The following is a 20,040-nucleotide window of genomic DNA, read 5'->3' on the forward strand; positions in this document are numbered from 1 at the left end:
ATTTATTGTTAATTATTTTTTTTTGTTTTATAAATTGAGTTGATGTAATTTATTTGTTGATAATTTATTTCTGTATATAATAAATGACAATTAAATTTTAAAAGTGTGTTGACTTATTAAATATTTTGTTTTAATTTTGAGTAAAAAAAAAAATACGCGGACGTAATTTCGAGATTATGATAATTTCCTTAGTAGTTTGTATCAAATCCCTATTATTTACAACTACAAAAAAAAAAAAACAGGAATTCATTCATTCGAAAAATATTTTTTATTAATTTTTAAAAATTCGACACTTTAATCTCAGATGCAATTAAGAATATCATTAAAATAGTTCGCATTTTCTTTAGATAATTTAGCAAAAATAAATAATAAGTAACAAATTTTTTTTAGAACAGAAGTAGGTAGTAAAGATTTTTCAAGTACATACATAAAATTTGGACCTAGAGGACCCCTAGAGTAAGTACTATAGCTCACAGTCACACATACACGGAAAGAAAATTATGGCAGCGGTTCCCATAATTTTGTGAAATTTTTTCCTATACCATCATAGGAATTACGACCATAAATTATGGAAGCGGTTCCTATAATTATAGGAATGTTTCCCATAATTATAGGAATAGTTCCTATAATTATGGGAATGATACCCATAACACTATAGGAATGGTTCCTATAATTATAGGAATGGTTCCTATAATTTATAGGAATACTTTCTATAATATTATGGGAATGGTTCCCATATTATCATGAAAAAATTAATTTAAAGAAGTGTGGTAATCACTTCTACAATACACAGAAATATTATTAAACATAAAAACAAAAATTCAAACATTGAAAAAAAAAATCGTATTTGGCAAAAAAACATTAAAATTTTCAACAAGAATTTTTTGTCAGCACAAAACATTCAAAAAAATTCAAATTTTGGGAAATTTCTACACTATTGTGCAAAAAAAAAATTTTATGATATTATAGGGATGGTTCCCATAACATTATGGGAATAGTTCCCATAATATTATAGGAATAGTTCCTATACCAATATGGGAACCATTCCCATAATAGTATGGGAACCATTCCCATAATGGTATGGGAACTATTCTCATACTATTATGGGAATGGTTCCCATAATATATGGGAACCATCCCTATAGTAGTATAGGTACTATTCCCATTCCCATTTGCATAGCAAAACTTCCTATAATTTTCTTTCCGTGTACATAACCATTAGGGTGGGCCGAAAATCCGCTTTTTTAATTTTTTCATTATTAATTCCAAAAATATTTTTCTTTGTACAAAAAAAATTTTAGGTCGATCTTAGGCTCGCCAAATCCCGCTGAAGTTAGAAGTTGAAAATTTTTTTTCCAACACATTTTGATCGGAAATTTAATTCTCTACAAAAAATGTCCTATAATTAAATTACGTAAAGTTAATAGTTACCGAGATAATTGCAATTTCGCTCTAAAAAATGAAATTTTTCAAGATATTATTACTTTTTCAGGTTGAAAAATAAATTTTATCATAAAAATTTAATAGGAAATTCAATTTTCTACAAAACAGACTTAATAAAAATTTATTCAAAGTTGATAGTTACAAAAATAATAGCGATTTTTGGTAAAAGCCACAAAATAACGATAAATTGACTATCTAAACATAAAACTGCCAGTTTATGAATAACTATAAATTTCAAGTTTTTCCCACAAGGCCAATTTTGTAAGAAATTTGATTTTCCATTATATTTAGCTGATAGAATTCATATTTTATCCTGAAAATGTGACAATATTTTGAAAAATTATATTTTTTATAACAAAATTGCAATTATCTCAGTAACTATCAACTTTACGTAAATTTATTATAGGACCTTTTTTGTAGAGAATTAAATTTCCGATCAAAATATGTTGGAAAAAAAATTTTAAACAACTTCTAACTTTAGCGGGATTTGTTGAGCCTAAGATGGACCTAAAATTTTTTTTTTGTACAAAGAAAAATATTTTTGGTATTAATAATAAAAATTTAAAAAATGCGGATTTTCGGCCCACCCTAATGACCATAGGATAGCTAACCCGTCGGTTTTTTGAAAACAGCCATCGAAATTTAAACCCCGGAATAAGTTTATCTGCCGAATATCAAACTCTAGTTTATCTCTCTCATGAAGAAATCGGCCATTAGACTGTAAAATGTCAAATATTAAATTAAATTTAAAAAAAGTCGATACAAAACAAATAAAAAAAATTAAATTTTCAATTTCCCAAGCGGAAAGTTAAAAAATTATACCCAGGATATGATATAAAAACACACCCTTTTTTCGAAACGATAGCTGAAAATAATACTGCTCCCGGGAAAATTGTTTTCCCCTTGATCGCCAATGGATCATGGAGCTTTTGATTACTCTTTTTTATTTTTCCACCCCCGGGTTTTTATTTTTTAACTTTCTCTGTATCCCGCCACGTGCTATTATATCTCTGCCCTCTTCTCTGTCTCTTCCTCATGTTTTTTCCACTCTTCCGCTCCTATCGCCTTTAGATTGTCATCGAGATATAAAGCGTGAAATATATATATACATATACATATATATAAAAAAAAATTATCCGTTCGTTCTGCGGCCTTGGCGTTCTCGACAATATTGAAAAATGTCAAACTAACATATGGTACAGGAAAATTCTTTTTGATTAAAAATAAAATACACTCATGCCCACATAAAAAAAAAATACACACATGAAAAAAAAATCTATAACCGATATCATGAACCAGAATAATATTTTTCTATTTAATTTAATTTTTTATCAAAGAAATGTCATCTACAATTTAAAAAAAAAAATTACGCGCCATAAATCCACTTTGTAAAATATCATTAATAATTATTAATTATAAAGAAAAACATGACTCAGATTTCAAATCCTTTTATATTTCATGAAAAGTAAAAAATTTGAAAATTATAATATTAATTAATAATAATAAATTTGTAATTAGTTATGATTAACGATAGCCGTCATTAATATTCATTGTTATTTCCTCACCGATATATCACCTGACATTAATTTCCGGAAGCTTAAAATATATGTGAATTTATAATTTATAATATCAAAAATAATTAAATTTATTTCATAAAACTGACAGCTGTCAATTTTTTAAACTGTCAAAAGTTCACTGAGTTGACAATTAACTAAAAAAAGTAAAACACAATTAAAAAAAATTCAAAATATTTCCCGGGAGTTTTTAAATCTCCGAGCGCCTCGCGCGTAAATTCAAACAACTAGAACGTGAGTTTTTAAAGATGGCCGCAGGTGATTGACGCGAGGGAGAGCGTGTGTGTAAAAAAATCTTGTAAATAAAAACTAAAAAAAAAAAAAGACAAAAGTAAATATAAATATATAAGACAAATACCCTGATATCAAACAGTACCTTGATACTTTTTTAAACTTACTGTTTATGTTTACATAACATTCACTACTGACAGTCATACTCGCGTCGACAATACACTTAGCACACAATGGATTAGTAATTTAATCATTACGTGAATAATGAATAAATTTAAAAAAAAGAAAATAATAATAAGCTAAGAATGGCGGATACGGATGACGCTGACGGTCCTCTAGATCCACGGATCCAGGTAATTTATTTATTTAAATTTTCCGCTACTTCCATTAACTCAAATGTCATTACAAATTATTATATATATATATATATACTTTCCATTTATTTTTTTATCACCTCCATCCCATTGGTAGTCATCAAGTCATCATACAATAGGTTATTTATTATTGTTAAATTTATTTACGGAAATTCGTGACACCTGACACCGACCAGTACCATGTCCCACTTATTCATTTTTTTATTAATTAATTAATTAATTTTTACATAATAATTAATATGTAATATATTGCATGTTGATAAACAAATGACAGATGATTCATATATATGTAATATGAATACAATTGTTGTCATTATTGAAAATGGATTATTAATATTAATTTTTTTCAGATTGAATTGGAAAATTTGAATAGCGCTACTGATGACATTAACAAACTTGAGATTGAACTCGATGTAAGTCTCATATTTATATATATAAATATACGTTTATGAATTTTTAATTGATAATAGATAAGATCGAATCAATAATGACATATATTTAGAAGCGTAATGAAGGTCAATGTCACTGATAATTTAATTAGACGGTTATCAACATGATAATGGAGTAATTATACCCTCCCTGATTGAAAACTCCGATTGAAAGTTAATTGGAAAAATTATTATTTTTTTTCGGTGTGCCGTCAACTGATCCCAAGAATTTTATACAACGACAAGTGATCCCTACAAATTGATCCCATCAACAATTGGTGGTCAATTGATTTTTATCAACAACTAATTTACATAATTTAAGGGGGATAGCCACTGTGAGGATCGAAAAAATAGGTGATTTTCGGGAATTTTTTTGACTGGAATAATATAGGAATTTGGGGATCGGGTTTTTTTTGTTTTATAAAGTATACATTGAAGATAATTCTCATAAATTTTCATTTAAAAATATCATGTTGTTACAAAGTTATAAGCATTTTTGTGGAGCAACAAAAAAATTTCCCCCACCACGGTGTCATCTCTAACTCAAAAACGGATTATCAGAAACAAAAAAACCAAACGGCGTTGTAATCTGTATGCATGTGGTTATCGTTGCACACAGGGGATTTTGAAAATTTGGATTTGAAAAAAAATGGCGACATATTAAAAATTTTTTCGTTATTTTTTCTCATTTTTTTGGATTCAAACAGCCCTAAAAAATATTAAAAATCAAAATTTTCAAAATCCCCTTCGTGAAACTTTAGCTACTGAATAGACGAATACGGCAAAAAAAAAAGTTGCGAATCGGTTGATATTTATGCAAATTACAGATGCCACCAGTTCAAAAAAAGTAGTTTCGAGAAAAATGCGTTTAAAGTTTTTAGTCGATGCAGCGGTCAGTTGACGCGCTGTCACAAAAATGACTATAACTTTAAAAATATTCGGAATTTTCATATAAAACTCTAGATACACATTTTTGAACATATACACTTTGATTTAATAAAACAAAAAAAATTTTTTTTTTTGAAATTACTCAGTGGCTATCCCCCTTAACTTTTTATATTTACATCAGTGAGTTTTAATTACTCATGTCATAGTAATTAATTAATAATTAATTATTTTATAAATTTGTCAGTGGGATCAGTTGTCTGTGGGATCAATTATCGTGTGATTATTTGTCGGGGATCAGTTGTCATGGAACCTTATTTTTCCATTGAATCTGATAAAAATCCAATTGAGTTTCAATCGGAGTTTTTAATCAGAGCTGATAGCCAAAGTTTCTCTTAAAAAAACTTGATGTTCAATTTTTACGTCTTCTATTTCAAGTTTTCGCTGCAATATGAAAATACAAAATTCATACTTGAAGTAAATAAATTTTCTAAAAATATTAATGTGTAGCATAAACTACAAGTTGACGTAACATTTTACAGAAAGTTGTGAGAAAAAAATTTGAATCAGCGAAATTTAACTTCCAATTGATTGCAAGTTACCGTCAAGTTTTAACAGTAAACTTGACATCTTATTTCGATCGTAGATTTCCTTCAACTTGCGATCAAAATGGTTGACTACCCGTGTAAAAAATTTTTTATTCATAATGAATTTAGATCTAAATTTCATCACGAAATTCAGATCGTGACACAAATATGACTTTCATCATGAATTTGTATCAACAATTTCAATCACGACAAAATAATGACTCAGTCAAATTTTTACCCAAGTGATCCGAAGTTCATTCACTAAATTAATTTTACAATCGAAACTAATTTACGATAATCGAGTACTTGATAGAAGAAATTGATTGGTAATTTCTGAGTCGATAAATTTGACAAAAGGTTTAATTCAGTCAAGTTTCTATCGAAGTCATCCCAAGTCCAATTCAAAGACATAATAATAAATTTTTATAAGTGATACGGATTTACTAGACGAAAAATTGTGGGAGCAAATTTATGATGAAAGTCATATTTGTGTCACGATCTGAGTTTCGTTATGAAATTCAGACCTAAATTCATTAGGAACAAAATTTTTTTTTACACGGGTAGATAAAGTATTTATTAATTTAAATAAAATGAATTATTATTTTAGGAAGCCAATAGTACATTCAAACAATTACTCTCGGACTCAACAAAACAATTACAGGAGCTCGTTAATAAAATAGGGCATAGTTGTATTGAAAAATCCCGGTGTTATTATGAAGCAATCGAGGTCTCGCGACAAGCCCAGGTACTAAATTATTTTAACTCTATTAAAAATCCCGGAATGTTTTATATAAATTTTTTTTTTTAGATACAATGCCAACATCAAGCGCATTTATATCAACGTGCAAGTGAAATTCACGCGGCAGCTAAAGAAACAGTCGCGTTAGCAGAAGCCAGATTTATATCACACAAACACGAATGGAATTTCGATCAAGCATGGCAGGATACGCTGAATCACGCGACTATACAAGTAAATAATTAATTTAAATATTTAGTCATAAAATAAATATTTTAATTATACAGAGGATTTATTTTTTACCAGGTAATGGACGCAGAGAACCAGAAGGCCGAGTGCGGAAGAGAGCATCACCGTAAAGCCGTTTTATTTCATGACGCGGATAAAAAAGCCCAGCAGCTTGAGGAAAAGTACCGGCGAGCGATAATCAAGGCGCGTCCATACTTTGATGTTCTGGCGCAATGCGAGCAGAAATTGGCCCAGCAAAAGGAAAAAGTCCAGTGTCTGGAGAAAGCGGTCAAGCTGGCGAAGCGGACCTACGCTGAAAGCTTTCGTGCATTAGAAGAAATAAGCAATGAAATCCATCAGCAGAGACGGGAATTGAGTATTATGGTCAATGGTCCACGTGAGCCCGGTGTTGGGGCCGAATTAATTACTCCCGACGCTAGTCTAGATTACAAAGACGAATTGAATAGAGTTACTGCCGGTAGATTGAGTTCCTTGACTAACAGCGAAGCGGATTCTGACGAGAGGACACGTGACATTGAGGTAACTATTTAATATGCTAATAAAAATTACATGAATAATAAATTTATTTATTTATTTAGGACGTTAACGAACTGAAGGATCGTATGGAAAATTTGTCTGGACGGTCGGTAGACGGCAGTGAGTCGACATCAAATCAATGGGAGTTAGAACTTCAAGCCAGTATGGAAAAATTAAATATTCTATCATTAAAAAAATTTAACTCTTACGATTTGCCCGAAACTTTAACCGAATCAAAAGTTCCTATAGATAAATTAGACTGTAGTATTGATAAAACGTCATCGTTATCAGTATCCTCAGGTTCACAAGCATCAAAACTGCCAATTGATAGTATAGAATTACTTAAAAAACCAACCGGGTGGCAATCACTGTCTCAGAGCCCAATAAATTCAATTTTAAATAAATCAAAACTGGCGATTAATAATTTTTCAAAATCATTAACCAGTAGTCCAGTTAATGCTGCTTTTAGTTTTACTAAATTAAAAGATAATCAGGTTAAATTATCAACTGATAATAATAATAAAAGTAATGAATCAACGAATGAGTTGTCTGATAATAAAAAAAATTATTTTGACAATAATTCAAATGGTCTAAACAATGAATTTAACATAAATACTGTGCCAAGTAATGACGGAGAATTTAAAGTAATAAATAATAATAATAATTTTATATCAACGAGTGCTGATGCCAGTCCAGTTAAATTAATGCCCATTAATAATATAAACAATAACGAAAATCCTGATGTTAAATTTGTCGATAATCCGCAATTGAGACAGCCGTCGTCAAAAATATCGAGTGTTAAAGAATTACCATTACTGTCGATGTTCGATAGATCTAATTCGCTTCGAATGTCACGTGACCGTAGTTGCAGTATGATTAATTTAGACGATAAAAATACAATAAAATCGGTGTTGGATAATACGGATTTAAAAAATATACAGGCTGTTAGTGTCGAGAGATTAGCTTGCGCTCGTAATATTTTAATAGCTGATAAATAATTTATTAATTAATAATTAATGATTAGTGTGGTAATTAATTAGAAGATAAATAGCTTAGTTAATTTTTTATATTAAAAAATGGATTGTTTTTTTTATATTTACAATTACTATTATTATTTATTATCAATAACGGTAATAATTCGAGTGAGTTAATTTAATGCTCAATATTATTGTAATTAATTTTAATTGATATTTATTTCCGGTTAATTATTTTTATTTTATTCATTTTGTAAATTGTTCAAGCAGGAGTATTCGGGTGTGTTCGGTTTTTACTCCCACTCTAGGTCTTCTGTTACGGAATGTTCCCCCACTTTTTTCTGCGCACGCGCAGATTGGAATTGCTCGGTAGTGGGGGCGATTCGAAGTTCATTCTCTCTCTGGGAGAAGTTCATTAACTTTTTCAGAGGTTATGCAAATAAATTTAAAAATTAATTTTTCGCCGTAAAAACAGGAATTAATTAAAAAATTTTTTAAAATTAATTGACTTGTAATTAAATTTAAAAATAAGTGACGCAGTATGACAAAGTCTCGGACTCCAGAGTAAAGATTGAATCCTAGCGCGGGTATGACGTCACTAAAATAAAAAAAAAATTATTTCCTACTCCAAAATGGCGATAAATTTTTAATAAAAAAATTACTAACAAATTAATATCGATTAATAAATTAATTAAATGATATTTTAAAAAATTTATTCTCATGTAGATGAAACTAGTCGAGTTTTATTAGTAAATTATAATTGCCATTTGATACTCGTAATTAATATGTACAATCTACGTTACTAATGTTAATAATTAATAGTTTTTTTATTACAAAAAACAAATAAAATTTTATATTGAAAAAAAATATATGTAAATGTTAAATAATACAGATAATACATTAATTTGAAATTGAATTTTACAAGTTGATATTGTTTATAAAATTATATAGAAAATGATTGCGTTAAAAATTGTAAATTCTCTTGCCAATTAAAAGAAAATCATAACTGAGATTCCATTAATTTTAATTATTAAACCATCAAATGTACAAATTAATTTTATTTAACTTTTTTTTTCAAATTTATACCGCATTTTAATTTTAAAAATTTTTCATTAATCAAAAAACAATTAATTGTATTTTTATAAAAATTCTTTTTTATTTTTAATTACAAATAAATTATAAACTTATTTCTTTTGTTTTATATTATTTTTATATATATATTTTAGCATTTAATTTTTTTTAATTACAAAGATTTTTAGGTAAGAAATTTTATTTCATTAATTAATTAATTATTCTATTAAATTTAATTATTTATTACAGTAATTAAATTGACAATGATCCAGACAGAAAAAATTAAAAAGTTAAAAAAAAAAAATTACAGGTCACTCGTCCCTCGATTAATTAAAAGTAAATCAGAGACTGCTGATAAGTGTCAGTCTTTGAAAAATCATTCTGATGACAATGAATCTGATGGCGGTAAAAGTGCAATCAGTTGCAATCTTGTTAATGATTTTTGTAATACAGACGACGAGTACCAGGAGTACGATCGCGAAGAAGAAGATGATGATAAAGAAGACAATTATTTTGAAAAAAAATCATCTAGGTTAGGGCTGTGCGCTGCATGTCATTTGACCGTTGATACAATTAACAGAGGTTACAATAAATCATTACTGTGTAATGAAGGTCATGTCGTATGCCAGCGATGTATCAGACATTATTCACTAGATCCAGGTAAATTTACTTGAACTTGACCATTTTTCTACTGAAAATAATTCTATAGTACGTGGAATTACTTTTCTGTTCATCTGATTGGTTAATGACACTCACTGTACATTAGACTGATTCAAAAAAATCGACTAATTTTCTTTTTCTTCGTTATATCGAAAATATTGTTGGAAATGACGAAAAAAAAATACTGGGAAAGTTTGAGCTCTTAATATTCATATAAACAACTGCCGCATCGCGATTTTCTATTTCCTGTTTAAATAACATGGAAAAATTTATTTTTTAAGCTTTGGAATTTTGTAGCTCTCGGTGGGACCAATACTTTCGAATGTTCAAGACATATTCTTATGGGAAATTTGACGCTCTACAAAAAAGGTCTCTTATAATTTTTCGATATTTTCATTTCTTCGAAAGTAATTCGAAGTTAAAGTTAGATTGACGATAAATTTTCACATTTTTTAAATTTTTTGACGCAACCGTCAACTTTATCCGAAAATTTTAGAGGACATTTTTTGTAGAGCATTTTATTTCCTACAACTTATCTCAGAGAAAATTTTCGATATTTCACTCAAGTCGTATGTTATTTGCAATTAACTGAAAATTTTCTTAAATAATCTAAATTTTGTTGCTTAAAATTAATTATATTAAATTTTCAGTTAATTGCGAATAACTTACGACTTATGAGAAATATCGAAAATTTTCTCTGAGATAAGTTGTAGGAAATAAAATGCTCTACAAAAAATGTCCTCTAAAATTTTCGGATAAAGTTGATGGTTGCGTCAAAAAGTCTAAAAAATGTAAAAATTTATCGTCACTCTAATTTTAACTTCGAATTACTTTTGAAGAAATAAAAATATCGAAAAATTATAAGAGACTTTTTTTGTAGAGCGTCAAATTTCCCATAAGAATATGTTTTGAACATTCAAAAGTATTGGTCCCACCGAGAGCTACAAAATTCCAAAGCTTAAAAAATAAATTTTCCCATGTTATTTAAACGGGAAATAGAAAATCGCGATGCGGCAGTTGTTAATATTAATATTAAGAGCTCAAACTTTCACAGTATTTTTTTTCGTCATTTCCAACAATATTTTCGATATAATGAAGAAAAAAAAAATTAGTCGATTTTTTTGAATCAGTCTACTGTACATCAATTGTCCACCATAACTTCAATTTCATAATTTATACCTAAAATATTATTAATAAAATTTCAGATGAAGATTGTCTGCTTTGTGTTGACTCTGAAAAAAATTCCCACTGCAGTAATGACAGTAACCTGGTCTACGAAGACACGTTCCCGGTTTACGACCTCGAAAATAATAATTTAAATTTGAATTTAAATTCACCAAACTCTAGCTCTTCAAACAACAAAAATAATCAATCAAAACCTCGAGTAAATCCAGACCCTTTCATTGCCAACAGTCGTAATGAGCCGGAAGCTCGTGATAAAACAACCAGACAAGCAGACTTGGAGCTGTCATACACGTCACTGACGTCATCAGAAAGACTAGGTGTAGGCTCAAGTCAAATAACCGATTGTTCGCGGCGTCCAATCCATTGCCCTCGGCTAGATTGTGCCATAAATATAACATTTTCATCTCTCGTTCATCATTTTGTGTTCGATCATCCAGAAGTACCGATAATGAGTATCGAACCGGGTGTTAAAAGCACGCTGATCATTAACGCATCAAGTTTATCTCGTGATTCTAGTCTCTGTCTCGCTATTCTTCTCATTTCTGGTAAACTGACGTACGTATTTACCCGCCAATTTTTCTTAACCAAAACCTAACCAGTAAAATAATTATAGAGCTCCAGTAACTCGTTTGTTTAACGGAAGTCAGATTCACCCAAAATATCGTAATCGTCTGCCCCTACCCGTCCTGGCAGCGCGATTGCACTCCAATCATCTTTGTCCAGATCCAAACAACCCCCAGAGACATGAAACTCAAGTGATTATTGCGTGGATCGCAGGACTAGATGTCGCCAGTATCGGGACACTTCGCTATACAATTGAAGTATGGAAACAATCTCCCTAATTAACCGACCAGTAATTAGAATACGTAAATTACTAGACAAATTAATTGATAAAACAGGCAGTTGATGATTTAGAAGACAATGTACGGTCATTAGCATACTCTGGGCCGATAACCTCATTAAGGATAGCGCAGCGTCCGCGGGAAGTATTTCAAAATGGCGATTGTTTAATCATACACCAGGGATTGGTTAATCAATTAACGGCAGCGGGTAACCTCAATATAAACGTGATTGTTAATTGAAACAATGCACAATAAAATAAAACAGGCTGTGGTAAAATAAAGTACGTATTTTATTTTATTTAATATAATTGATATAGTTTAATAAAAAATATATGTATAAAAAAACGATGGCAAATTATGTAATAATAATAATAATAATAAAATTACAAGCTAGTCATCGCAGGAGGACGCGCGTAGGCCTTGGGAATAAATCCGTACTTGCGTGTCTTGGGCGCGTATGCCCAGAGCCAACCGTCCACGGTTTGATTACCAAGATCAGCATAAATCCAATCTGCTCTTCGTACTGATAAATCATCAGGCGCCTGCGCCTTGTAATCGTACAATACCACCAATTCTGTTCCTGTTGTTTCGTCACGCAGATCTCTAAGATCTTTTTGTTGCTGCGGTTGCAGTTGATCATTTTGAGCTGTAGTATTTCTTATTCCTGTTGATTCAAATCAAACATTATCATTTTATTCACCTAATTTATGAAACAATAAAATACAAGAGTAATAACCTAAATTATGATCGGCTGTAGTCGTCACCGGGGATGTGGTTGTCGTGGTTGTATTGGCGGTTGTTTGATAAGAATGTAATACATGACCAGGATAAACGAATCCCGATGGTACAAATCCTTCGTTTCCGTCACAGTGACGTAGTACCCAAAACCAGTCAGGATCATCACGGTTCAGAACTGTTACAAACTCCCCCCGTTCGACGCTCACGTCGTTTTCGTCTCGTGCGACGAATGTATACAAGACAATATATCTTCCTGCTGATGGATCCTGCAAACAATTTGAATTTTTGATAATTTTATGGAACAAAGGAACTTTGTTTGGTTGGATGATTAAGGGCATTCTCAGAAAGTGCCCCCCACTTATTAAAAATGTGCAATTACTTTCAATTATTATAACTGTATTAAAATTTTATTAATTAATTAAAAAAAAATTAAAACCTTAATTGAAAAAAGGACAACGTAGAAGTAATTTCGTTGAGATATAGAATTTGTAAAAAATTACTTACAATTGATATCAGTTGGGAGTTAAACGAAATTTGTTGAATAAATTTTAGCCGCCAAAATTTAAAAATTCGAATTATAAAATTGACATGACGATTTTACTGAAATTTATTTAACGAATTTTGTTTAACTCCTAATTGATATCAAGTGTAAATAATTTTTTTTAAAATCGATATATCGCCGAAATTACGACTACGTTGTCCTTTTTTCAATTAATGCTTTAATTTTTTTTTAATTAATTGATAAAAATTTGATACGCTTATGACAGTTGAAAATCATTGAAAATTTTTAAAAAGTGGGGGGCATTGTCTGAGAATGGCCTTAATCTGAGTAAAAAAAGTAACCTTGAAAAATGGATGAACATCAGGCTGCGACAAGATTGTTTGTATCGAATTCTGTGATTGGGCAATGTTACGATTGATATTAATATCAGCGGTTGTTATATTTCTAGCGTAGCTCTCACAATCAGATGCCGAGCCGGTATCTGTATGTTGTGAGTCTAATATTTGTGAACGGGCTGTATTATTATTGTTATTACTATTACTATTATTATTACTATTACTATTACTATTATTATTATTATTATTTAATGTTGTTCCAGTAGCTGTTGACGTAGCGGATGTTATGTTGTCATTATCACCGTCATTTGAACGTGGTAATTTTTTTTTAACGTTATTCATCAAACTTGCCAGTGTTTGCTCGGCAAGTTGTGATGTGTAAGGTGCACAGTATGAGTGTGGTACGAATCCTTCCATACGTGTGTCGGCGGCTATTACATACACCCAGTCATTTTCTCTGTACAATATATTAACTACCTGGAAATTTTATTTTATGCAATTAGTTTGAATATTAATGGCGCGAAAATTAAGATTTTATGGTTTTCAAGTTAATATTGACTCTAGCGTCTAAACTATCGAGTTTATGGAAAAATGATGAGGACCTTTTTTGTAGAGAATTTAATTTCCTACAAAATTTTATTGAATCATTTTCTTCATAACTTTGATAGTTTAGTCAGAATTTTGGTTTATAGATTTATGGAATTTAAAAAAAATTATCAGGTTGAATAGAGCTAAAAATTTTAAATTAAAATTTTGATTAAACTATTGAAGTTACGAGGAAATTTAAAGAGATCTTTTTTGTAGAGAATTTAATTTCCCACAAAATTTTACTAGATCATTTTTTCATAAATTTGATAGTTTAGTCAGAATTTTAATTTATAGATTTATGGAATTTAAAAAAAAATTATCAGGTAGAATAGAGTTGAAAATTTTAAATTCAAATTTTGATTAAACTATTGAAGTTACAAGAAAATTGAAAGAGACCTTTTTTGTAGAGAATTCAATTTCTTATAAAATTTTACTGAGTCATTTTTCCCGTATCTTTGATAGATTAGTCAGAATTATAATTTATAAATTTATGGAATTCAAAAAAAATTATCAAGTAGAATCGAGCTGAAAATTTTAAATTCAAATTTTGAATAAACCATTGAAGTTACGAGGAAATTGAAAGAGACCTTTTTTGAAGAGAATTTAATTTCCTATAAAATTTTACTGGGTCATTTTTCCCGTATCTTTGATAGTTTAGTCAGAATTTAAATTTATAAATTTATGGAATTAAAAAAAAAGTAGTAGATAGAATAGAGCTTCTGAAAATTTAAAATTCAAATTCTGATTAAACTACTGAAGTTACGAGGAAATTAAAAGAGACCTTTTTTGAAGAGAATTTAATTTCCTATAAAATTTTACTGGGCCATTTTTTTCGTAACTTTGATAGTTTACTCAGAATTTCCATTTTAAAATTTTCCAACTCAGTTACTCCAAATACAATTTTTTGGCCTCGATTATTTTTCCATCCAAAAAATATCCATGGAGTTTTAGATTTCCCACAACCAAAAAACCAAAACAAAATAAGAAAAAATCCAAACCTGTCCACGTTTAACTTGCAATTCATCATCAACACAGGGTGTAAAGTCGTGTATAATAACCATTTTACTGTCCGGTGAAAGACCATTTTCTTTTTCAATACCAACTCTTACAAGTGTTTCAATACTTGCACTACCTGTTATCCGTCCTGGCGGTAATGAAACACGATTTGATCCTAAACCAACATTTGATCCCAGACCGTCTTTTTCCAAATTAAAATTATGTGCGCCCGCTGCAAGTTCATATAAAAAAAAAAGTTATAAAATTAATCATCAATTGTTTAACTCATCACCCAAAAATTACCACCACCAATTAATTTTCCAAAAAAAAAAACCAATAAATAAACAAACATAAATATAATAAATATCACATACGTTTCTTTTTCTTCCCACGGCGCATTCTCACCGGGCATAAAAAGGCCATTATTTATATTCAAAATTTTAATAACAATTATAAATATAAATATATATATATATATATATATAAATATCACAGTATCCAAAAAAATAACATTTCAATAATTTGAACAATCAAACACTCAATAAATTATCGGAGTTATTTAAACAGCGGGCAGTGCCGATAATTATTATCATAAATGTATGTATATATGTCTATATTATTTAAATAAATATGAAATGGAGATAAAATATTAGCGTAGAAGAATACGTAAGGTCTAGACTGTAGATCAGTTTGATCACTGAATTACTGTAGAGCTGTTAGCTGTAGATCCAAAGGCTAGAGTATACCAAGATTACTTTTAAGGTAAAATATATATAAGCCGATATACACCTGGACGACCTGGACACAGGTTTAAAGAGTGGTGGCGGTGGGCTGTCAAACCACTGTTACCTCTACCCCAAGTCCCCAAGTTGCTCTCTTACTTTTGCTCTCTTAACTCAATACTATTCGCTAACTCTGTCCTTGTTAAAGAGATTTTAACATTTCAAATGCCCACTTTTTAATACTTTTTTAGTCATTGACCTGTTGGATAGACGGCGCTCTTTAAACATACATTTTATTTACTTTTTTATCTTAATAATGATAATAATTATGCCAACATACAATTACTCGAAATTATTTTATTACCTGCCTTAGATCTGATTTTTATTTTTATCAAAAAGTTTTTAAATTTCGCTGGTTTATTTTTGGCTCACTGAAAATTTAAGTGATTGCGGTAACAAGAAATTTTATTAATACAGCGGATACTTTTGCCCACGGAAGTGGATGGAGAAAAATTGCCCAGGTGAAGAAAAAATTTTTGAATAACTGGAATATGAAGAGAGCCGATGAAAAAATAATAATCATGATAAATTATTTTTTTAAAAGGAACAAGTGAACTGAAAGTTATATAATTTTTTTTAGAAACCCAGAGTTGAACCATTGAAAATTTTCGATTTTTTTTCAACAAATTAATTACGGAAATTAAAAATATGCACATGTAGAAAATTGAAAAACTACAGGTGCAATTTTTTGATTTATTTTTTTTTTATAATTTTAAGTTTTGAAAAAAATTCAAAAATTATTAGACGCCGGCTAATTTCGGTATCGTTTTTTTTATTTTTAAATGATTAATTGGAATGAAATAGATAGAAGGAAAACTGTCAGCTGGAAACCCTGATTAAACGACTGAATTAAAAATTTTAATTCTGTTATATTCTGTCGAATTCTGCAAAACAGAATTCAACTGAATTGAAAATTTCAATTCTGTTGAATTCGGTAATGCAGAATTTAAAAAAATTCAAGGATTATTTTTGAATTAAACAAAATAAAACCGATTTAAAATTTTTGAATTGGTTTCAATTCGGAGTCAGAACAAAAAATTCGACGACTATTTTCGAATTAAACAGAATAAAACCGATTTAAAAATTTTTAATTCGTTTTAATTCGGAGTCAGAACCAGAAATTCGAGGATTATTTTCAAATTAAACAGAATTAAACCGATTTAAAAATTTCGAATTCGTTCAAATTCAGTTTAATTCGGAGTCAGAACCAGAAATTCGATGATTATTTTCGAATTAAACACAATAAAACCGATTTAAAAATTTCGAATTCGTTCAAATTTAGTTTAATTCGGAGTCAGAACAAAAAATTCGACGAGTATTTTCAAATTGAACAGACTAAAACCGATTTAAAAATTTTTAATTCGTTTTAATTCGGAGTCAGAACCAGAAATTCGACGACTATTTTCAAATTAAACAGAATAAAACCGATTTAAAAATTTTGAATTCGTTTTAATTCGGAGTCAGAACCTGAAATTCGACGACTGTTTTCAAATTAAACAGAATCAAACCGATTTAAAAATTTGAAATTCGTTCAAATTCAGTTTAATTCGGAGTCAGATTTAGAAAATCGAGGATTATTTTCAAATTAAACAAAATTACACCGAATAGAATTATTTAAATTCGTTTTAATTTGGACAAATTCTTTTTTTTTTTGCCGAATTAGACAGAATTCATTTTTTAAAAATTTAATTCTGTTTAATTCGACCGAATTCAGTTGTTTAATCAGGGAATCCTGGAAGAATCTTCTCAAATTCTAAAAAGACTTACCGACATAACTAATTTAAGTCTAATTAATAAAATAATTAATTTTGCTAGTAATGTAAATCCTAGTAATATTCCTGCACCATACATTTATAGATAATTATAATTATTATTTTACTCTGTACTTACGTGTACTTACACTCTAAACATATTTTGTACTTTTGCCGCTCGGCCTATGCCTTGGCAGGTAAATCTAATAAATAAATAAATTAAAAAATGAATTATTAAATATGGATATACATTTTTTATATAAACAAATGCTATATTTATTTATAATAAATTAGTTTACATATATTTTTATTAAATAATGCGAAGATTGTCTTCCTCTATTCGTATCTTAAGACTATCGAGGGTACAAGGGTCCAATTTATTTTATTTATTTATAAATTATTCTATTATTATTATTATTATTATTATTATTATTATTATTATTATTATTATTATTATTATTATTATTATTATTATTATTATAAATTAAAATTTAAATATTTGAATAATTTTATTCTATTAAAATTTATCGGATTACTTATTACGGGTTTAAAAGAATTATTTAATTACTTAATATAATTAAAATATGTTTCATATATATTGCAATGTTATATTTATATGTTAAATATAATTGTCTATATTTATTACAATTTCAAATATCATCAAAACGTAAAACACATTATATTAATTTAAATATATTAATTAATTTAATTAAAATAATTAACTAGCTTAACAATAACGTTTTTTATTTCCCGCGAAATGCGTCTTCAAGATCTTGGATTTCTTATTTATTTTACTTACTGAGTATATATAAATATGACATGACATTAAATCTTTAAAATTGTTAATTTAAAAAGTTAATTAATCTAAAAATAATAGAAATAAATTTACATGCAATTTAAAGCCCAAGTCAGAGATCAAATTTTGTACTTTATCTGTTAGAATATTTTTTTTATGATTAATATTTTTAATCGTTTATTTTATTTTTTATTCAAATTTGAAAAAAAGTTATTTAGATCTAGTATTTGAAAAATGTAAATCAATTGATCTTTAGATCTCGTTAGCTTGCAATCAAAATTATTTTTTCCCGGGGAAATTTAAATTTTTGAATTCTGGCAAATTTAAAATTATGAGCGCGGGTTCGAATCCTGCACTCGACATTCGATTCGATATTTTTAAAATAATCAAAATTACTTTTTTCTGGGGAAATTTAAATTTTTGAATTCTGGAAAATTTCAAATCATGAGCGCGGGTTCGAATCTTGCGCTCGACATTTAATTTAATATTTTTTGAATAATCAAAATTATTTTTTCCCGGGGAAATTTAAATTTTTGAATTCTGGCAAATTTAAAATTATGAGCGCGGGTTCGAATCCTGCACTCGACATTCGATTCGATATTTTTAAAATAATCAAAATTACTTTTTTCTGGGGAAATTTAAATTTTTGAATTCTGGAAAATTTCAAATCATGAGCGCGGGTTCGGATCTTGCGCTCGACATTTAATTCGATATTTTTTAAATAATCAAAATTATTTTTCCCGGGAAAATTTAAATTTTTGAATTCTGAAAAATTTCAAATTATGAGCGCGGGTTCGAATCTTGCGCTCGACATTTAATTTGATATTTTTTAAATAATCAAAATTATTTTTCCCGGGAAAATTTAAATTTTTGAATTCTGAAAAATTTCAAATTATGAGCGCGGGTTCGAATCCTGCGCTCGACATTTAATTCGATATTTTTTAAATAATCAAAATTATTTTTCCCGGGAAAATTTAAATGTTTGAATTCTGCAAAATTTCAAATTATGAGCGCGGGTTCGAATCCTGCGCTTGACATTTAATTCGATATTTTTAAAATAAAAAATATAAGTAATAAAATAAACGATTAAAATAATTGTTAATTATAACAATTAACTTAATTTCACGTTATGTTAATTAACACGAATCCATTATCAGGCAAATGAAAATAAATAAAAATAAAAAAAATAAACTATCGATTATTCTATTATTTATTTTAAATACCAATTAGTAACAATATTATTAATTATTATTATTAATTAATAAATCAATAATCGAAAGATATCAATACATATACAATTAATTTTTATATATTTTTAATATAAAATTATTTATAATAATAATTAAATAATTAAATCACTGGATTTTAAATTTTAAAGAAAATTAAATAAATTAATCGACCGTAATTTGCACTAAATTTCAATACGTAAATTACATATATTTATATATATATTTTGTATTGAAATGTAATCACAAATTTATATTTAGGCTGTAGCCAATTGCAGGTACTAGTTTTTAAATAATAGTTAATTTAAAAAAAAATGTAATTAAAAAAAAAAACAATGGTCTGAATATCGATTCAATTTAAAATCGCATCTAGTTTCTAAAATCGATTGAGCTAAAAAATCACCTGATTTATTATTTAAAACTTCGAGATGATTTTTTTCATTTTTTATTAATTTAATATTTATATATTTTTTACATTATTGCAATAATTGTCTTAATTATAAATAATTAATATCATCATTTTATTTATTATATAATTGTATAATACCCAATAGTTTATTTTTTTAACAATT

General features: G+C 28.3%; 3 protein-coding genes across 3 annotated transcripts; 2 read left to right on the forward strand and 1 right to left on the reverse strand.

The window, feature by feature from the left end:
* Window positions 1-3,259: 3,259 nt before the first annotated feature.
* LOC130674475 (SH3 domain-binding protein 5 homolog) lies at window positions 3,260-8,999 on the forward strand. The gene is made up of 6 exons (XM_057479817.1): window positions 3,260-3,600; window positions 3,972-4,034; window positions 6,129-6,266; window positions 6,330-6,491; window positions 6,564-7,025; window positions 7,085-8,999. The coding sequence occupies exons 1-6, from the start codon at window positions 3,553-3,555 to the stop codon at window positions 8,018-8,020; spliced, it is 1,809 nt and encodes a 602-aa protein (XP_057335800.1). The 5' UTR covers window positions 3,260-3,552; the 3' UTR covers window positions 8,021-8,999.
* A 320-nt stretch (window positions 9,000-9,319) lies between these two features.
* On the forward strand, window positions 9,320-12,155 carry LOC130674476 (uncharacterized). The gene is made up of 4 exons (XM_057479818.1): window positions 9,320-9,727; window positions 10,933-11,467; window positions 11,526-11,733; window positions 11,812-12,155. The coding sequence occupies exons 1-4, from the start codon at window positions 9,331-9,333 to the stop codon at window positions 11,992-11,994; spliced, it is 1,323 nt and encodes a 440-aa protein (XP_057335801.1). The 5' UTR covers window positions 9,320-9,330; the 3' UTR covers window positions 11,995-12,155.
* Window positions 12,026-15,892, reverse strand: LOC130674477 (SH3 domain-containing protein Dlish). The gene is made up of 5 exons (XM_057479819.1): window positions 15,288-15,892; window positions 14,916-15,145; window positions 13,336-13,806; window positions 12,491-12,758; window positions 12,026-12,418 (listed from the first exon to the last, which is right to left on the reverse strand). Exons 1-5 carry the CDS (start codon window positions 15,334-15,336, stop codon window positions 12,138-12,140), a joined length of 1,299 nt encoding a protein of 432 aa, XP_057335802.1. The 5' UTR covers window positions 15,337-15,892; the 3' UTR covers window positions 12,026-12,137.
* Window positions 15,893-20,040: the final 4,148 nt, after the last annotated feature.

The sequence above is a fragment of the Microplitis mediator genome, chromosome 9, assembly GCF_029852145.1.
Source record: "Microplitis mediator isolate UGA2020A chromosome 9, iyMicMedi2.1, whole genome shotgun sequence".
In the NCBI taxonomy this organism is placed as follows: Eukaryota; Metazoa; Arthropoda; class Insecta; order Hymenoptera; family Braconidae; genus Microplitis; species Microplitis mediator.